Raw genomic sequence first — 19029 nt, forward strand, 5'->3', positions numbered from 1 at the left:
AGGCAGAGTCACCTACAGGTCACTCAGGAACACAGCCAGGTGGGTTCTGAATGCCTCCAGAGATGGAGACCCCACCACCTCTCTGAGCAGCCTGCTCCAGGGCTCCACCATCCTTAAAGAAGCTCCTCCTCACGTTCAGGTGGAACTGCCTATGCTCCAGTTTGTGCCTCTTACTCCTTGTCCTGTCCCAGGGCACCACTGAACAAAGCCTGGCCCCATCCCCCTGCCACCCACCCTGGAGGTATTGATCAGCACTGCTGGGATCCCCCTCAGGCTGCTCTTCTCCAGGCTGAACATCCTCAACTCTCTCAGCCTTTCCTCACCACAGAGCTGCTCCAAGCCCCTCAGCACCTTGGTAGCCTTTTGCTGTACCCACTCGAGTGAGTCTCTGTCCTCCTTCAACTGGGAAGCACAGAACTGGACTCAGTGCACCAGAGCAGAGGGGGAGGAGAGCTTCAGTCACCTCTGGCTACACTCGATGCACCCCAGGATGCTCTTCTCAGCTATGAGGGCACATTGCTGGCTCAGGGTCATGCTGCTGTCCACCAGCACCCCCAGGTCCTTTTCCCCACAGCTGCTCTCTGACTGAGCCGTGGGGATGCTCTTCCCCAGAGGCAGGACTCCACACCTGCTGAGAACTTACTCCTCCCCAAACCAGAGGAAGCTGCTCTGGTTTCACAAAGCTGACTTTACAAAGGACCAAGAAACCTCAAGGCTGAGTTTCTTTTCATGACACAGGGCCCAGAAGGGTCTTGCTGGGTAAGCACAGGACAGAAAAGCTCCACAACTGCACCCTGCCACCTCCTTGGGAGTGTAGAAGTGGGAACAGTGCAGCTCAGTGTCTGTGACTGAGCTAAACTGAGGCACCTCCTGCCAGAGGTGACTCCTGGGGTCTGCAAGGAGCAAAGCTCCACAAAACCTGGCTGGACTCCTCTTCCATAAATGCAGCCTGGAAGGCACAAGATGAGGCTGCTCCTCTGCAAACTCCACTCAGGACAGGAGCAGAGGCAGCTGCTTAGAGCCACAACTCTGATTTGATTCCCTGTCAGAAGCTGCTGCCTCACTCAGCACCCACACCAGGAGCAGGAGATAACCACTTAGCTCCTGCTCTGCCCAGCCTCCTCCCCAGCCCTAACTGGGCTGAAGCAATCAAGAGGCTGACACTGCCCACAGCAGCGAGGGGAGGGCAGGGGAGCAATGAAATGCTCTGCAGCACACTCCAGGTCTGAAGCCTTTCCCAGAAAGCTATTTGAACTCCATCTATTTAAGCCAGGCTTACACTAAAGAACTTTCCACCTAATCCTCAGGCAAGCTTCATTATTTTAATCCTCAAAAATCACTAAATCACTTTTTTTTTGGACCACACCATATGTGTGGCTGCTCACAAAGGGCTGGAGAGTGGTGAAGGGAGAGTCCCACAGCTGCCCCTTCCCATCCTTCCCCTACACCATAAAGATCTTGAAAGAGGAATTTTCAACACAGATCAACTCCCTCAAAGAAGGGTTTGGGTTGGAAGGGACCTCCAAAGCTCATCCAGCCCAACCTCCCCCTGCAGTCAGCAGGGACAGGCTCCACCAGAGCACCTTGCTCAGAGCCTTGTGGAGTACTTCCAGGGATGTGGCTTCAACCACCTCTTTGGGTAACCTGCTGCAGTGTTCCAGCACCTTCATGGAGCTTCTGTCCTCTCCATCTAAGGAAAAGGAGTACTGGGAACTCTCTTTCTTGGGGTGAAACCTGCTTTTTAAAGTGTTCCCACAGTGCTTGGCAGGACCTCACTTCTTTACAGAGAGGGTGCTGAGACCCTGGCACAGGTTGAGGGTGCTGAGACCCTGGCACAGGTTGCCCAGGGAGGTTGTGGAGCACAGAAGCACCCAATGTAATCAAAGATCACATTGGGTGCTTCTGTGCTCCACAACCTCCCTGCAGGTGTTCAGGACCAGGCTGGATGAGGCCTTGAGTGACCTGTTCTAGTGGGAGATGTCCCTGCCTATGGCACATGGGAGGTTGGAATTGGCTGAGCTTTGAGGTCTCTTCCAACCTAAACCATTCTATGATTCTAATACCTGCCAGGTGATCAGAGAACCATAGAATCAGGCAGGGTTGGAAGGGACCACAAGGAGCAGGCAGTGCCAACCCCCCTGCCATGCCCAGGGACACCCTACCCTAGAGCAGGCTGCACACAGCCTCAGCCAGCCTGGCCTCAAACACCTCCAGCCATGGAGCCTCAACCACCTCCCTGGGCAACCCATTCCAGCCTCTCACCACTCTCCTGCTCAACAACTTCCTCCTCACCTCCAGCCTCACTCTCCCCACCTCCAGCTCTGCTCCATCCCCCCCACTCCTGCCACTCCATCACAGCCTCAAAAGTCCCTCCCCAGCTTTTTTGGAGCCCCCTTCAGATCCTGGCAGGCCACAAGAAGATCCCCTGGGAGCCTCCTCTGCTCCAGCCTGCACAGCCCCAACTCTTTCAGGCTGTGCTCACAGCAGAGCTGCTGCAGCCTCTGAGCATCCTCCTGGCCCTGCTCTGGACACTCTCCAGCATCTCCACAGCCCTCTTGTCCCAGGGGCTCCAGAGCTGGATGCAGCACTCCAGGTGGGGTCTCAGCAGAGCAGAGCAGAGGGGGGAATCCAAATTGCTGGAAGCACACAAATGATCTCACACATCTTAAGCCAACCAAATCCCACAGTGGTACCAAACCAACTCTCTCTCCATGCCACACTCTTGTCCAAGGTCTCAGACCTACAGCTCCATGCTACTACAGGATTTACCACTGAGGAGGCCTTTTTCCTTCCCTGGCAGCACATTCTCTGTCTGAGGCAGCAGAAGGCCTCTCTGTGGAGCAAAGCATTTACCAAGTGCAGATGATGGCAACCAGGAAGCCAAGAAATCTTTTTCTGCTGGTTAATCTCTTCAGCTCTAAGGGTCACAGCAGCAAGACCACCAAGCAGGGACACAAACCTCCAGCACTTAAAAGTCCATCCAAATTGCAGCATGCCAGCAGCAGCAGCAGCAGCAGCACTGTCACCACCTCCTCCCCCTCTCCCTTCAGCTGGGGTTTCATTAATTGATCCAAAGCTGAGCTGGGAGGCAGCTAAGAGTATTTGAAGTCTGCAGCCCTGTTGCTAATAAGAAATGCCCTGCACTTGCCTGGGAGAGGAAACTGAGCTCTTGGGGAGCAGTCTGCTGTGTATCACAGCCCTTCAGCACCAGAGAGGCTCCAGGAATGGATTATCTGCCCATCACTGCACAGCTCAGGAGGGGCCAAATTGGCAGAGGATGCCATTACCTCACAGCTCTCTCCGAATCGGCTTAAAGGAGCTGCAGTGCGGCAGCCTCGCAAAGCCCCAGGGAGCCCCTGCAGGCAGCTGGGGACAGGCAGGAGCTGCCCTGCAGGAGAGAACTCGGCCCAGGCAGCCACCGGGCAGGATGTGCTAGTGAGGGGGTGCAGGGATGCAGGGAAGAGCTTCCCTGCCCCGCTCTGGAGTGCACTGCTTTGCAGGCTCAGGGCAGCAGAGCCACAGACGGTGTGGGAAAGACTTTAAAGCCATCAGGTCCCACCAGAACCTAACCTCCTCCTCCTGCCAGAGCATCACCTCCCCTGCCCAGAACCTAACCTCCTCCTCCCCTGCCAGAGCATCACCTCCCCTGCCCAGAACCTAACCTCCTCCTCCCCTGCCAGAGCCTCACCTCCCCTGCCCAGAACCTAACCTCCTCCCATGCCAGAGCATCACCTCCCCTGCCCAGAACCTAACCTCCTCCCATGCCAGAGCATCACCTCCCCTGCCCAGAACCTAACCTCCTCCTCCTGCCAGAGCCTCACCTCCCCTGCCCAGAACCTAACCTCCTCCCCTGCCAGAGCCTCACCTCCCCTGCCCAGAACCTAACCTCCTCCCCTGCCAGAGCCTCACCTCCCCTGCCCAGAACCTAACCTCCTCCTCCTGCCAGAGCCTCACCTCCCCTGCCCAGAACCTAACCTCCTCCTCCCCTGCCAGAGCCTCACCTCCCCTGCCCAGAACCTAACCTCCTCCTCCTGCCACAGCATCACCTCCCCTGCCCAGAACCTAACCTCCTCCTCCTCCTGCCAGAGCATCACCTCCCCTGCCCAGAACCTAACCTCCTTCCCTGCCAGAGCCTCACATCCCCTGCCAGAGCCTCACCTCCCCTGCCCAGAACCTAACCTCCTCCCCTGCCAGAGCCTCACCTCCCCCCGTACACAGCTACTAAACCACACCCCTGAGCTCCCCATCCAAAGAGCTTTCAAACCCCTCCAGAGGTGGAGCCCCCACCCGTGCCCCGGGCAGCCTGAGCCAGTGCCTGATGGCTCTTTTGGTAAAGAAATTGTTCCTCATGTCCGACTTAAACCTCCCCCGGTGCAACCTGAGGCCATTTCCTCTTACCCTGCCACTGCTTCCTTGGGAGAAAAGACCAATCCCCACCCAGCTCCAACCTCCTTTCAGAGAGCTCCAGAGGACCAGAAGGTCTCTCCTTAGCCTGCTCTTCTCCAGGCTGCACACCCCCAGCTGCCTCAGCTGCTCCTCCCCAGCCCTCTTCTCCAGACTCTCCCCCAGCTTTGCTGCCCTTCTCTGGACCTGCTCCAACCTCTCAATGTCCTCCTTGGAGTGAGAGGCCCAAGCAGCAGGACATGGCCTTTCTTAATTTAATGGAACACAAACCCTGTGAGGAGAGGCTGAGGGAGCTGGGGGGGTGCAGCCTGCAGCAGAGGAGGCTCAGGGCAGAGCTCATTGCTGCCTGCAGCTGCCTGTAGCCAGCTGGGACTGGGCTCTGCTGCCAGGCAGACAGCACCAGAAGAAAGGGACACAGCCTCAAGTTGTACCAGGGCACAACTGTATGTTAGGAAGAAGTTGGCAGAGAGAGTGATTGGCATTGGAATGGGCTGCCCAGGGAGGTGGTGGAGTGGCTGTGGCTGGAGGTGTTGCAGCCAAGCCTGGCTGGGGCACTTAGTGCCATGGTCTGGATGATTGGTCGGGGCTGGGTGCTAGGTTGGGCTGGAGGAGCTTGGAGCTCTCTTCCAACCTGCCTGATTCTGTGATTCTAAGGTGACAAAGCCACAAAGCTTTGCTGAACTGAGGTTTATTCTTTGCCTAAAGTTGCCAAGCAAAAGGAGATCAGGAGGTGCTGGAGGCAGTGAAGAGAAGGGCAAAGGAGCTGGTGAAGGGTACCCCTTTTTTGGACACTGGTGAGGCCACACCTTGAATCCTGGGGTCAGTTTTGGGTCCCTCACTCCAAGAAGGACATTGAGAGGCTGGAGCAGGTCCAGAGAAGGGCAAGAAAGGTGGGGAAGGGTCTGGAGAACAGGGTTGGGAAGAAGCAGCTGAGGGAGCTGAGGGTGTGCAGTGGGGAGGAGAGGAGGCTGAGGGAGACCTCATTGCTCTCTGCAGCTCCCTGAAAGCAGAGGGTTGGTCTCTTAGCCCAAGGAACAAGTGACAGGATGAAAGGAAATGGCCTCAGGGAAGGCTCAGGTTGGACAGCAGAACAAACTTCCTCCCTGCAAGGCTTGTGAAGCCCTGCAAGAGGTTGCCCGGGGAGGTGGCTGAAGGCCCATCCCTGGAGGTGTTTCAAAGCACAGGGATGTGGTGCTGAGGGCCAGCCACAGTAGAGTTAGAGAATGGACTCAAGGCTCTGGAAGGTCTTTTCCCACCAAAACAAAGCTCTGCTTCTTGGAATGAAAAACCTTCTCTAGGAGACCTGAGCCTTTGATGAGAAACCTTCAACTGAGTGACCAGATGCAGGCAGTGAGGTCTCTGCAGCGGTTTGAGATGGGCTGCAGCTCAGTGTGGCAGCACAACCCCACTGGAGCCTGCTCCTCCTCTGCCACTGTTCTTCACTCCCTGTGCCATGAACTCAAACACCACTGAAGGACTTCTCCCTCCCTGCCAGCACATTGCTGCCTTGCCACAAAAGCTTCTGGGAGGGAACTGCAGCCCCAGGTAAAGACCAGCTCAGAGGATGGCAACCTTCAGCGCTTCACACAAGCCACACGACCAAGCCCTGCTCAGCTTTGCTGCTCAACATTCTTTGCACACCCCCTCAGTGAAGTGAGAAGAGCAGAAGGGAAAGGGCACTCAGCTGTAGCTTCATTCCATCTTCATTTCCTCCCCAACACCTCCTTTTCAACTGAGTAAAACACACCAGGTGCCACCACAGCCCAAAGAACCCAACCCCACCAGCCTGGCTGCCCTGGGCAGACACCATCCCTCCCCATCCTCACCTCCAGGCCCTTCACTGAACACTCCCCACGCAGAAATGCTCTCCTCAAACATGTTTGTCATCAGCAAAGAGCAGCTGAGCACCTAAAGAGGTGTTAAGAAAATGACTTTGGGGTTTTGAGGGTAAAGCATTTCTGAAGTAGAAGAGCTTCCAAGATCAGAGAACCACAGAATGGGTTGGAAAGGACCTTAAAGATCAACCAGTTCCAAACCCCCTGCCATGGGCAGGGACACCTCCCACTAGCACAGGTTAAGAACTCATTCAGCCTGATCTGGAACACCTCCAGGGAGGGGACATCCACAACCTGCCTGGGCAACCTGTACCAGTGTCTCACCACCCTCATTCTCAACAACCTCTTCCTCATCTCCACTCCTACTCTCCCCTCTCCCAGCTCAGAGCCATTTCCCTCATCCTGCCACTTCCAGCCCTTGGCAAAAGTCCTTCCTCAGCTCTCCTCTAGCTCCTTCAGCTACTGGAAGGTCTCCCTGGAGCCTTCTCTTCTCCAGGCTCAACAGCCCCAACTCTCCCAGCCTGTCCCCACAAGGGAGGCTCTCCACCCCTCTGAGCATCTTTGTGGCCTCCTCTGGACCCTCTCCAGCAGCTCCAGCTCCTTGTGCTGGGTTCCCCAGAGCTGGAGGCAGTGCTGCAGGTGAGGGCTGAGCAGAGCAGAGGGGCAGAATCCCCTCCCTGTGCTGCTGCTCTCCCTGCTCTGGCTGCAGCCAGCACACAGCTGGCTCTGGGTTGTTGGTGACCAGTGCTGGCTCCTGGGCACTTTGGCACCAACTGACACCCCCAAGCCCTTCTCAAGACACTCAGAGGTACAAGGGAGTTCTCTCTTCAGTCCTCCACATTCAAGCTGTTTTTAAAGAGAGAAGTTTTTGGACAGCACAAGTCCAACTCCCCCCCAAACCAAAAAGCTGAGGGGTTGGATTCAATCCTCACCAAGCCCAGCAGTGACTGCTGGTAATTTTATGGTGCTTTACCAGATCCCTCCCTGCTCAGCAGGAGAAGCAAGGATCCAGACAATGAAGGCATGAAGAGAACTCTCTCTGTATGCTAAGTTCTTGGCTGCACCTTCCTTGCCCAAGTCCTCCTTGATGGAGATTCATTCCCCTTGTCCCTTTACAAGGAGCCTCTGGAGGTGTGATTCATTCAGCACAAACTGCCAGGCACTTGGAAACAACCACCACAGAAGCTGGAGCAAAGGCTGCATTTCAAGAGTGGTTTTATGTTCCCACAGCTAACCTGGCAAGAGTTCACACAGGGAACAGGTTTGTTCCTCAGCCCAAATTCAGCAGGTGAATGCTTTTGTTCTGCTGGGTCGGTGACTCAGTGAACAGCTCCCCCAGGCATGCCAGCAGGGAGGAGAGTCTCTGAGTTCTTGGATCAAGCAATGAAACCAGCAGCAGCTGCAGCACTTCCACATCAGCTAATTCCCACCCTGACAGGTTTTACAGACCCACAGAAGGAACCAGGCTGGAAAAAGAGCTTTGAGATCACTGAGTCCAACCTAGCACCCAACACCTTCTAATCAACTAACCCCTGGCACTCAGTGCCCCAGCCAGGCTTGGCTTCAGCACCTCCAGCCATGGGCACTCCACCACCTCCCTGGGCAGCCCATTCCAGTGTCAATCACTCTCTCTGACAACAACTTCCTAACAACATCCAGCCTCAACCTGCCCTGGCACAGCTTCAGCCTGGGTCCCCTTCTTCTGTTGCTGGCTGCCTGGCAGCAGAGCCCAACCCCACCTGGCTACAGCCTCCCTGCAGGCAGCTGCAGGCAGCAATCAGCTCTGCCCTGAGCCTCCTCTTCTCCAATCTAAGCTGCTCTAGGTGATGAGCCACAGATCAGAGAATCACTGATGCTAGGGGCTGGAAGGGACTTCTTTAATCTGCCTTCCAGGACCTGAAGGGATCCTGCAGAAAGGCTGCAGAGAGACTTTTCCTACTGGTGTCTGGAGACAGGACAAGGTCCTGGAAGGCAGATTTTAAAGGGCCTTCTGGAGTCCAAGCCCCCTTGCCAAAGCAGGATCACCTAGAGAAGGTCACAAAGGAACACATCCAGGTGGGTTGAGAATCTCTTCAGAGGAAGAGACTCCACACCCTCTCTGGGCAGCCTGCTCCAGGCCTTCAGCAGCCTCACAGCATGGAAGTTCCTCCTCATCTTGAGGTGGAGCTCCCTGTGCTCCAGTGTGCAACCACTGCCCCTTGGCCTGTAACAGGACATCACTGAGAGGAGCTTGGGCCCTGCTTCTGGACACTCACCCCTGAGATATTTGCAGCCATTGATCAGGTCCCCTCTCATCCCTCTCCTCCCCAGGCTAAACAGCCCCAAGGCTCTCAGCCTCTCCCCATCACACAGATGTTCCAATCCCTTCATCCCCATAGCACCTGCTGGACTCTCTCCAGCAGGTCCCTGTCTCTCTTGAACTAAGAAGCTCAGAACTGGATACAGTAGTCCAGATGTGGTCTCACCAGGGCAGAGCAGAGTGGGAGGAGAACCTCCCTTGACCTGCTGGCCACACTCCTTGTAATGCACCCCAGGATGCCACTGACCTTCATGGCCACCAGGGCCACCAGGTTTGTACCCACAGAGTGGGTACAGCCCCAGGTGAAGAGCTCCATGTTCATCTTCACACAAGCCCAACACAAACTGTTCTACCTTGGCAGCAAAACCCAACAGCAAATTGAAGTCCCACTCAGGTGCAATGCCCTAAGGATTTGTTCCCACTGTGCCTGGAGTGCTCCAGGAGCTCCTGAGCATCTGGACAAAGATGATCCAAGGGCTGGAGCACCTCAGCTATGAGGACAGGCTGAGGGTGTGCAGCCTGCAGAAGAGAAGGCTCCAAGGAGACCTTTAATCTGCCTTCCAGGACCTGAAGGGATCCTGCAGAAAGGCTGCAGAGAGACTTTTGCTGAGGGTGTCTGGAGACAGGCCAAGGGGGAATGGTTTGAAGCTGAGAGAGAAGTTCCTCAGCATGAGAGTGGTGAGACCCTGGAATAGGCTGTCCAGGGAGGCTGTGGCTGCCTCCTCACTGGGAGTGTTTAAGGCCAGGTTGGACGAGGCCTTGGGCAGCCAAGTCTAGCTGAGAGCTGTCCTTGCCCAGGGCAGGGGGGGGTTGAAGCAGCTGATCTCTGAGGCCCCTTCCAACCTGAGCCATTCAATGATTCTGTGACATCACAGGTCTGCAGGGAAGCAGCACAAAGCAGGTTTGTTGGAGAAGCTCTCTCCACATATCTGCCATCACTTCCTCTGCTGACAGCCAGGGCTGCATGACAGCAGCAGAGCATCTTTCACAACCAGTCCTCATCTGCCAGGCTCAAGATCTTACAGCTAAAATTAGAGAGTGGGTTGGAAGGGACCTCCAAAGGTCATCCTGTCCAATCCCTCTGCACTCAGCAGGGACATCCTCCACTAGAACAGGTTGCTCAGAGCCTTACTGAGCTTGAATTTGGGTATATTCAGGGCTGGTGAGAGGCCTGGAGCACAGCCCTGTGAGGAGAGGCTGAGGGAGCTGGGGGGGTGCAGCCTGCAGCAGAGGAGGCTCAGGGCAGAGCTCATTGCTGCCTGCAGCTGCCTGCAGGGAGGCTGTAGCCAGGTGGGGTTGGGCTCTGCTGCCAGGCAAGCTGCAACAGAAGAAGGGGACACAGCCTGAAGCTGTGGCAGGGCAGGTTGAGGCTGGATGCTAGGAGGAAGTTGTTGTCAGAGAGAGTGATTGGCATTGGAATGGGCTGCCCAGGGAGGTGGTGGAGTGGCTGTGCCTGGAGGTGTTGCAGCCAAGCCTGGCTGGGGCACTTAGTGCCATGGTCTGGTTGGTTGGGCAGGGCTGGGTGCTAGGTTGGGCTGGCTGAGCTTGGAGCTCTCTTCCAACCTGCCTGAGTCTATGATTCTGGGATGGAGCCTCAGCTACCTCCCTGAGCTACCTCTTGCAGTGTTCCACCACCCTCACAGTGCAGAACTTGTTCCTCACATCCAATCTAAGTCTGCTCTAATTGAGATGTCAATCCACCTCCTGCAGCCACCAGTGGCTTTCCAGGGTACAAGAAGCTCTAACATCTCTGGTCACAGCTTCTTCCAGCTGCTCACTGAAGTATCCTGGAAAGGAACTGAGTTAATTTTCCCTCTTGCAGTTCACCTGCATGAACTCAACTCTCCCAGGTGACCTTCTTGTGGCCTTCCAGGATCTGAAGGGGGCTCCAAAAGAGCTGGGGAGGGACTTTTGAGGCTGTGAGGGAGTGGCAGGAGTGGGGGGAATGGAGCAAAGCTGGAGGTGGGGAGAGTGAGGCTGGAGGTGAGGAGGAAGTTGTTGAGCAGGAGAGTGGTGAGAGGCTGGAATGGGTTGCCCAGGGAGGGGGTTGAGGCCCCATGGCTGGAGGTGTTTGAGGCCAGGCTGGCTGAGGCTGTGTGCAGCCTGCTCTAGGGTAGGGTGTCCCTGGGCATGGCAGGGGGGTTGGAACTGCCTGCTCCTTGTGCTCCCTTCCAGCCCTGCCTGATTCTGTGATTCTAAGTCCCCTGGCTCCCCCAGACCATTTGGTGAGCAGACTGAGTTCCAGCTCTTCCAAACATCTGCACTTCAGTACCAACCTCACTCCAAAGCCCTAGAGAACAACCCTGCACCCCTCCAACAAGACCCTCTGAGGTCTACCAACAGAGCACTGAGCTGATCCAGAAACACAGCTGGAGACTGAGTGCTGAGGTCCATTCAGCCACATCCAGGTGCTGCATGAGAGCAGCAGAGGCAGGAAAGCAGAACAATTCAAACCTCCCCTTTAATTGTTTGGTGTTAACAAGTTGCTGGGTCCAAAAAGGCATCTGGTAGGGATCAGTCCACTTACCTATGGTCCCTGTTTGGCAATAATCCTGAGTTCCTCCCTGGAATACAAGACAGTGTCTTTGTAACTGGGGAGCAGAGAGGGAGCTGAGGATGGAGCAGCCTAATGCTGGCTGAGCCACGCAGGGAACAGGCAAAGCCTTGCAACGTTGTGGGGATGTGCAGCTGAAAACAGTGAAGAGCAGAACTGAGCCCCTGGGAGTCTGTTGGCTGAGCTGGGGAGAGGCAAAACTGCCTCAAGAGGCACTGCTGAGACACAACAGTGCAGATCATCCCTGCAAGCTGGCAGGATGGGCATCAACCAGGGCACTGCCATGCATCTTCCCAACACAGGGCATCAACCAGGGCACTGCCATGCCTCTTCCCAACAAAGGGCATCAACCAGGGCACTGCCATGCCTCTTCCCAACACAGGGCATCACCTAAGGCACTGCCATGCCTCTACCCGACACAGGGCATCAACCAGGGCACTGCCATGTCTCTTCCCAACACAGGGCAATCAACCAGGGCACTGCCATGCCTCTTCTCAACACAGGGCATCAACCAGGGCACTGCCATGCCTCTTCCCAACACAGGGCATGACCTAAGGCACTGCCATGCCTCAACCCGACACAGGGCATTACCCAGGGCACTGCCATGCCTCTACCCAACACAGGGCATCACCTAAGGCACTGCCATGCCTCTTCCCAACACAGGGCATCACCTAAGGCACTGCCATGCCTCTTCCCCACACAGGGCATGCCCCAGGGCACTGCCACATCTCCTCTTCCCGACAGAGCTCACTGCTCAGCCTGCTGTGAGCAAAACGTCCTCTTTCCAGGGGCAGACCCAGCGAGAAGCACAGAAGCCTGCAGTTAACTTTGCCTTCTGGCGCCCGGAGGCAAAGCACCAAACCCCCTGCGCAGCCCGACCAGGAGCGAGGGCTTGGAGAGCTCACAGCGCCCCCACCCTGCACAGCAGCCTGCCAGGAGGAGCCTGCCAGGGCTGGGGACAGGGGGAAGGAATCAAACTGCCCTTTGTTATCACAGTGTCACAGTATCATCAGGGTTGGAAGAGACCTCACAGCTCATCAAGTCCAACCCTTTAGCACAGAGCTCAAGGCCAGACCATGGCACCAAGTGCCACGTCCAGTCCTGCCTTGAACAGCTCCAGGGACGGCGACTCCACCACCTCCCCGGGCAGCCCATTCCAGTGCCCAATGACTCTCTCAGGGAAGAACTTTCTCCTCACCTCCAGCCTAAATCTCCCCTGGCACAGCCTGAGGCTGTGTCCTCTCCTTCTGGTGCTGGCCACCTGAGAGAAGAGAGCAACCTCCTCCTGGCCACAACCTCCCCTCAGGTAGTTGCAGACAGCAATGAGGTCTGCCCTGAGCCTCCTCTTCTCCAGGCTAACCAATCCCAGCTCCCTCAGCCTCTCCTCCTAGGGCTGTGCTCAAGGCCTCTCCCCAGCCTCGTTGCCCTTCTCTGGACACGCTCAAGCATCTCAATGTCCCTTTTAAATCTCCAGGGAGCTGCAAGTTCAGTCCCTGCCCACTGCCCCAGCAGCTCACTCGCACATCTCCGGAGCACGCAGGCAGCTGGGCAAGCAGATCCTTTGCCCCTCAGCAAAGCAGGATTGCTGCTTTGCTTTCAATCCCTGTGGAGCTGGAAGCTAATGCTGGGTGATGTAACCCCAGCCCAAGGGCTCATTTGCTCCAGAGTCAGGGCAGCAATTCCCTTAAAAGCAATCAGCAGGACCCAGCAAACCCCCAAATCCTTCCTGCTGCTGAGGAGATTAAACCAGCCCTTGAGTCCCCAGAGGTTTCTCTTCCAGGTCATCCTTCTTGCACCCCTGGTGGAGTCCACTCACACCAACCAGGGCAGGCTGCTCGCAGCAGGGTTGCTTCTCCAGCTGCAGCATCTCTGCCTTCATGGAATCACCCTGAGGGGAGGTTGTGGCCAGGAGGAGGTTGCTCTCTTCTCTCAGGTGGCCAGCACCAGAACGAGAGGACACAGCCTCAGGCTGTGCCAGGGGAGATTTAGGCTGGAGGTGAGGAGAAAGTTCTTCCCTGAGAGAGTCATTGGACACTGGAATGGGCTGCCCGGGGAGGTGGTGGAGTCGCCGTCCCTGGAGCTGTTCAAAGCAGGACTGGACGTGGCACTTGGTGCCATGGTCTGGCCTTGAGCTCTGTGCTAAAGGGTTGGACTTGATGATCTGTGAGGTCTCTTCCAACCTTGCTGATACTGTGAATGGTTTGGGGTGCAAAGGATCTTAAAGATCAACCAGTTCCAACCCCCTTGCCGTGGGCAGGGACACCTCCCACCAGCACAGGCTGCTCAAAGCTTCATCCAAGTTGGCCTTGAGCACCTCCAGAAAACACCTACAACCCTCCTGGGCAGCCTGTGCCAGTGTCTCCCCAGCCTCACTGCAAAGAGTTTCCTCCTCACCTCCACTCTCACTCTCCCAGCTCAAAGCCTTTGTCCTGACACACTCAGCCCTCATCAAAAGCCCTTCCCCAGCTCTCCTGGGACCCCTTCAGGCACTGGGAGGTTTCTCTAAGGTCTCCCTGGAGCCTTCTCTTCTCCAGGCTGAACAACCCCAACTCTTCCCCCAGCAAAGCTTCTCCAGCCCTCTGATCATCTCCATGGCCTCCTCTGGACCCTCTCCAGCAGCTCCAACCCCTTCTTTTGCAGGGGGCACTAACTGGAGGCAGTGCTGCAGGATCTTCTCAACCTCTCCAGCCTCATCTCAGCGCCCCCATTGCAGCCCCAGGGTTTTAAACAGGAGCTGCCATAACCACCCCGCACCACCAGGCTGCAAGAATGCCACACGAACAGGTCCTACCTCCACTCCACTGCACTCGGGGTTCAGCCAAGCTGGTGGAAAAGCTGAGAGGAGGGCACAGCTCTCAGGTGTCACACCTGTGCCACCAGCTGGGCAGGGCTCTGGGCACAGGGGGATGCTCTGCCAATGAATTCATTCCAGCTCTTGGTTCCATTTGACCCCAGCTCAGCACAGAACTCCAACTGGCATTGCCCTGCGAGGTGAAGTGAGGCTCCTCTGGTGAGCTCCTCTGGATTCTCACCCCCCCAGGCTGAACCCGAGGGGAAAATGGAGACACCAAACTCGCTGACACCAGGTTCTTGGCCTTCAGCTGCTGCCTCACTGCTGCTCTGGCAAGATCCAGCACTCTACAAACACCCTCCAAGACTTCAGCAGCTTCATTTTCACGCTGGTGCTGGTAGAATTTACAGCTAGGAACATCAAAAAGCCTCCTTGGAGCAATTCCACCTCTCAGGGCTCTGCCGTCTGAGCTCCGTTTACATCTCAGTTAGCAGCTTCCAACGGCCAAAGGGGGTCAGGCTGACACCTGAACTACTGCTGCTCCCCGAGCTGTAAGCTGCACCCCGCAGCTACTGTGGCAAGCCTCTGCCTGGGGCCAAAGCCACTTCCACACAGATGCAAATCGTCACAGAACAGCTCAGCTCTGAAAGGACCCCGGAGATCATCTACTCCAACCCCTGTGTGCCCAGGGATGGCTCAGCTCGGAAAGGACCCCGGAGATCATCTACTCCAACCCCTGTGTGCCCAGGAATGGCTCAGCTCAGAAAGGACCCCGGAGATCATCTACTCCAACCCCTGTGTGCCCAGGGATGGCTCAGCTCGGAAAGGACCCTGGAGAACATCTACTCCAACCTCCTGTGTGCCCAGGAAGAGCTCAGCTTGGAAAGGACCCCGGAGATCATCTACTCCAACCCCTGCGTGCCCAGGGATGGCTCAGCTCAGAAAGGACCCCGGAGATCATCTACTCCAACCCCTGCGTGCCCAGGGATGGCTCAGCTCAGAAAGGACCCCGGAGATCATCTACTCCAACCCCTGCGTGCCCAGGGATGGCTCTCAGCTTGGAAAGGACCCCAGAGATCATCTACTCCAACCCCTGTGTGCCCAGGGATGCCTCTCAGCTCGGAAAGGACCCCGGAGATCATCTACTCCAACCCCTGCGTGCCCAGGAACAGCTCAGCTTGGAAAGGACCCTGGAGATCATCTACTCCAACCCCTGCGTGCCCAGGGATGGCTCAGCTTGGACAGGACCCCGGAGATCATCTACTCCAACCCCTGAGTGCCCAGGGATGGCTCTCAGCTCGGAAAGGACCCCAGAGATCATCTACTCCAACCCCTGCGTGCCCAGGAACAGGTCAGCTTGGACAGGACCCCGGAGATCATCTACTCCAACCCCTGCGTGCCCAGGGATGGCTCAGCTCAGAAAGGACCCCGGAGATCATCTACTCCAACCCCTGAGTGCCCAGGGATGGCTCTCAGCTCGGAAAGGACCCCAGAGATCATCTACTCCAACCCCTGTGTGCCCAGAGATGCCTCTCAGCCAGACTCAGCTTGCTCAAAGCCTCATCCAACCTGGCCTTAAAACATCTCCAGCCGCAGCCTCCCTGGGCAGCCAGTTCCAGACTCTCCCCACCCTCGTACTGGAGAGCTTCATCCTAAGCTCTACTCTAACCCTGCTCTGCCTCAGCTCCAAACCGTTTGCCTTTGTGCTGTCCCTAAACACCCTCAGGAAAAGCTTCTGCAGGATCCCTCCAGGCACTGGCAGGCAGCTCTGAGGTCTCCCTGGAGTCTCCTTTCCTCCCCAGCTCCAAACCATTTGCCTTTGTGCTGTCCCCAGACACCCTCAGCAAAAGTCTCTCCGCAGCCTTCCTGCAGGGTTCCTCCAGGCACTGGCAGCAGCTCTGAGGTCTCCCTGGAGTCTCCCTTCCTCCAAGGCTGCACCCCCCCCCCCAGCTCCCTCAGCCTGTCCCTCACAGCAGAGCTGCTCCAGCCCTTGGCTCATCTCCTCTGGCCTCACTCCAGCAGTTCCATGTCCTTCCCCCGAGGGCTCCAGCAGCTGAAGTGCTCCTTTGCTGCAGCCCTTTGCCACAGCCCAGGAGCTCTCCCTCTGCCCCCAGCAGCCTGCAGCAGGGCAGCGCACACACAGCAGCCCCCAGCGGCCCCCAGCTGCGCTGGTTAAAGGCTGCTGCCAACTGGGAGCCATCCACACCCACCTCTGCCCCCCCTCCCAGCCCGGATTCACAGCAGCCCCCCCCTGCTCCTAGGCCACTCAGAGTTAGGCTGCTGGGAGCCAGCCATGGGTTGGGGTTGGTTTGTTTGTGCTTTGGGGTGTAGAGGGGGGGGGGGTGAATGTTGCTGGGGGGGGTTGTTGGGTTTGGGGGGTGGCTTGGTTTGCTGTTTGGCTTTTTTCTTTCCCTTGCTGCTGGGGAAGGGGGGGTCTGATTATTCCTTGCTGTTGGGGGAGCTGATTTTCCCTTGCTGCTGGGGGGGGCCCGATTATTTTTGCCTGTTGGTGGGGGTCTGATTATTCTTTGCTGTTGAGGGGGGGGGGGTCCTGATTATTCTTGGCTGTTGAGGGGGGATCCTGATTATTCTTGGCTGTTGAGGGGGGATCCTGATTATTCTTGGCTGTTGAGGAGGGGTCCTGATTATTCTTTGCTGTTGAGGGGGGGGGGGTCCTGATTATTCTTGGCTGTTGAGGGGGGATCCTGATTATTCTTGGCTGTTGAGGGGGGATCCTGATTATTCTTGGCTGTTGAGGAGGGGTCCTGATTATTCTTTGCTGTTGAGGGGGGGGGGGGTCCTGATTATTCTTGGCTGTTGAGGGGGGGTCCTGATTATTCTTTGCTGTTGAGGGGGGGTCCTGATTATTCTTGGCTGTTGAGGGGGGGGGGTCCTGATTATTCTTGGCTGTTGAGGGGGGGGGGTCCTGATTATTCTTTGCTGTTGGGGGGGGTCCTGATTATTCTTTGCTGTTGAGGGGGGGTCTGATTATTCTTTGCTGTTGAGGGGGGGTCTGATTATTCTTTGCTGTTGAAGGGGGGTCCTGATTATTCTTTGCTGTTGAGGGGGGGTCTGATTATTCTTTGCTGTTGAGGGGGGGTCCTGATTATTCTTGGCTGTTGGGGGGAGTCCTGATTATTCTTGGCTGTTGGGGGGGGGGTCCTCACTATTCTTTGCTGTTGAGGGGGGGTCGATTTCTGTCTTATTGGCAAGTTTGCCTCTTTCTTGCTTGGGGGGTTTGTCTCCTTGGTTTGGGGGGGGCATCTCCTTGTTTCAGGGGGCATCTCCTTGTTGGGGTGGCATCATCTCATTGTTTTGGAGGGGGTCACCTCCTTGATTGGGGGGTCACCTCTCTTGTTTGGAGGGGAGTTGCCTGTCTCTTGTTTGGGGGGATCACCTCTCTCTTGTTTGGGGGGGGATCACCTCTCTCTTGTTTGGGGGGGGTCACCTCTCTCGTTTGGGGGGGTCACCTCTCTCTTGTTTGGGGGGTCACCTCTCTCTTGTTTGGGGGGTCACCTCTCTCTCGTTTGGGGGGGTCACCTCTCTCTTGTTTGGGGGGTCACCTCTCTCTTGTTTGGGGGGGTCACCTCTCTCTTGTTTAGGGGGGGTCACCTCTCTCTTGTTTGGGGGGTCACCTCTCTCTTGTTTGGGGGGGTCACCTCTCTCTTGTTTAGGGGGGGTCACCACTCACTTGTTTAGGGGGGGTCACCTCTCTCTTGTTTGGGGGGGTCACCACTCACTTGTTTAGGGGGGGTCACCTCTCTCTTGTTTGGGGGGGTCACCTCTCTCTTGTTTGGGGGGGTCACCACTCTCTTGTTTGGGGAGGTTCTTTGTTGTTTAAGGTTTTTACCTCTCTTGCTTGGGAAAGGTTTTCTCTCTGTGGCTTGGGGCAGAGGTTTATTAACTCTACGTTGGGCATAAGAACCTTAATCAGTGCCAGCAGACAGCTCCAGCTGGGGCTAGGAAGGAAACCAGCTGGGCTGGGGGAACTCCAAGTACCAACCACAACCAACAAGAGTGCAATGGGTGCAAGCTGCTGGTCTGTGCTCCCCAGCAGCTGTTTTTACCTGCTTGTGAGCGTGGTCGTAGGAGTTGATGTGGTTGTCAAACTCCTGATGCTTCTGGTACTGCTTGTCACAGAGCTCACAGTAGAAGTTTGCTCTCAGGTCTTCCAAAGCCTTGGCAATTGCCTTCTCCTTGTCCACGTAGTCCTGCAAAATCCACCAGACAAATGCTCCTCTGAAGCTTCCTGTGCAACCACCTGGAAGCTGGAGGAGGCCTCCAGGGGAAAAGCAGGCAGCAGCTCAGCACACACAGCCATGATTAACGTTGATGGAGCTGCTCAGGGCTTTGCAGGCTCAAAGGCATAAATCACAGAAGCACAGAATCGTTTCTGATGGGAAACAGGTTTAGTATCACTGAGTCCAACCATTAACCCAGCACTGCCAAGCCACAGCCCTCAGCACCACAGCTACACAGCTGGGAAAGCCAGCCAGGCATGGGCACTCCACCACCACCCTGGGCAAGGCATGGGCAACCCTTAAGGGGAAGAAATTGTTCCTCAGCTCCAACCTAAACCTTCTCTGAGGCCATTTCCTCTCCCATCAACTTGACCCGAGAGAGAAGAGCCCAACCCCCACCCAGCTGCAGCCTCCTCTCAGGGAGCCGTAGAGAGCAATGAGGTCTCCCTCAGCCTCCTCTCCTCCAGGCTGCACCCCCCCAGCTCCCTCAGCTGCTCCTCCCCAGCTCTCTTCTCCAGACCCTTCCCCAGCCTGGCTGCCCTCAATGTGCTTCTGGGAGTGAGGGGTACAAACCTGCACCCAGGATCCAGCTGTGGCCTCCCCAGTGCCCAGCACAGGGGCACAATCCCTGCCCTGCTCCTGCTGCCCACTCCATTGCTAAGCCAGACCAGGCTGCTGCTGCCCTCCTTGCCCACCTGGGCACAGCCTGGGCTCATCTTCAGCTGCTCTCACCCAGCCCCCCCAGGGCCTTTTCTGCTGGGCACTTTCAGCCACTCTGCCCCCAGCCTGCAGCATTCCTGAGGCTGTTGGGACCCAGAGGCAGGACCCAGCCCTTGGCCTTGCTGAACCTCATCCCCCTGGCATTTGCCCACAGATCCAGCCTGGGCAGCTCCCTCTGCAGAGCC

General features: G+C 56.6%; 1 protein-coding gene across 4 annotated transcripts in view; it reads right to left on the bottom strand.

The window, feature by feature from the left end:
* Positions 1-19029, bottom strand: part of GPATCH8 (G-patch domain containing 8) — a 122876-nt gene that overhangs the window by 12372 nt on the left and 91475 nt on the right. For all 4 annotated transcript variants that reach the window (XM_064174448.1, XM_064174447.1, XM_064174446.1 and 1 more), the window contains one exon: positions 17951-18094. In XM_064174448.1, the coding sequence (XP_064030518.1) occupies positions 17951-18094 (144 nt within the window). The remainder of the gene's footprint in view (positions 1-17950; positions 18095-19029) is intronic.

Source organism: Pogoniulus pusillus, chromosome 40, assembly GCF_015220805.1.
Source record: "Pogoniulus pusillus isolate bPogPus1 chromosome 40, bPogPus1.pri, whole genome shotgun sequence".
NCBI lineage: Eukaryota > Metazoa > Chordata > Aves > Piciformes > Lybiidae > Pogoniulus > Pogoniulus pusillus.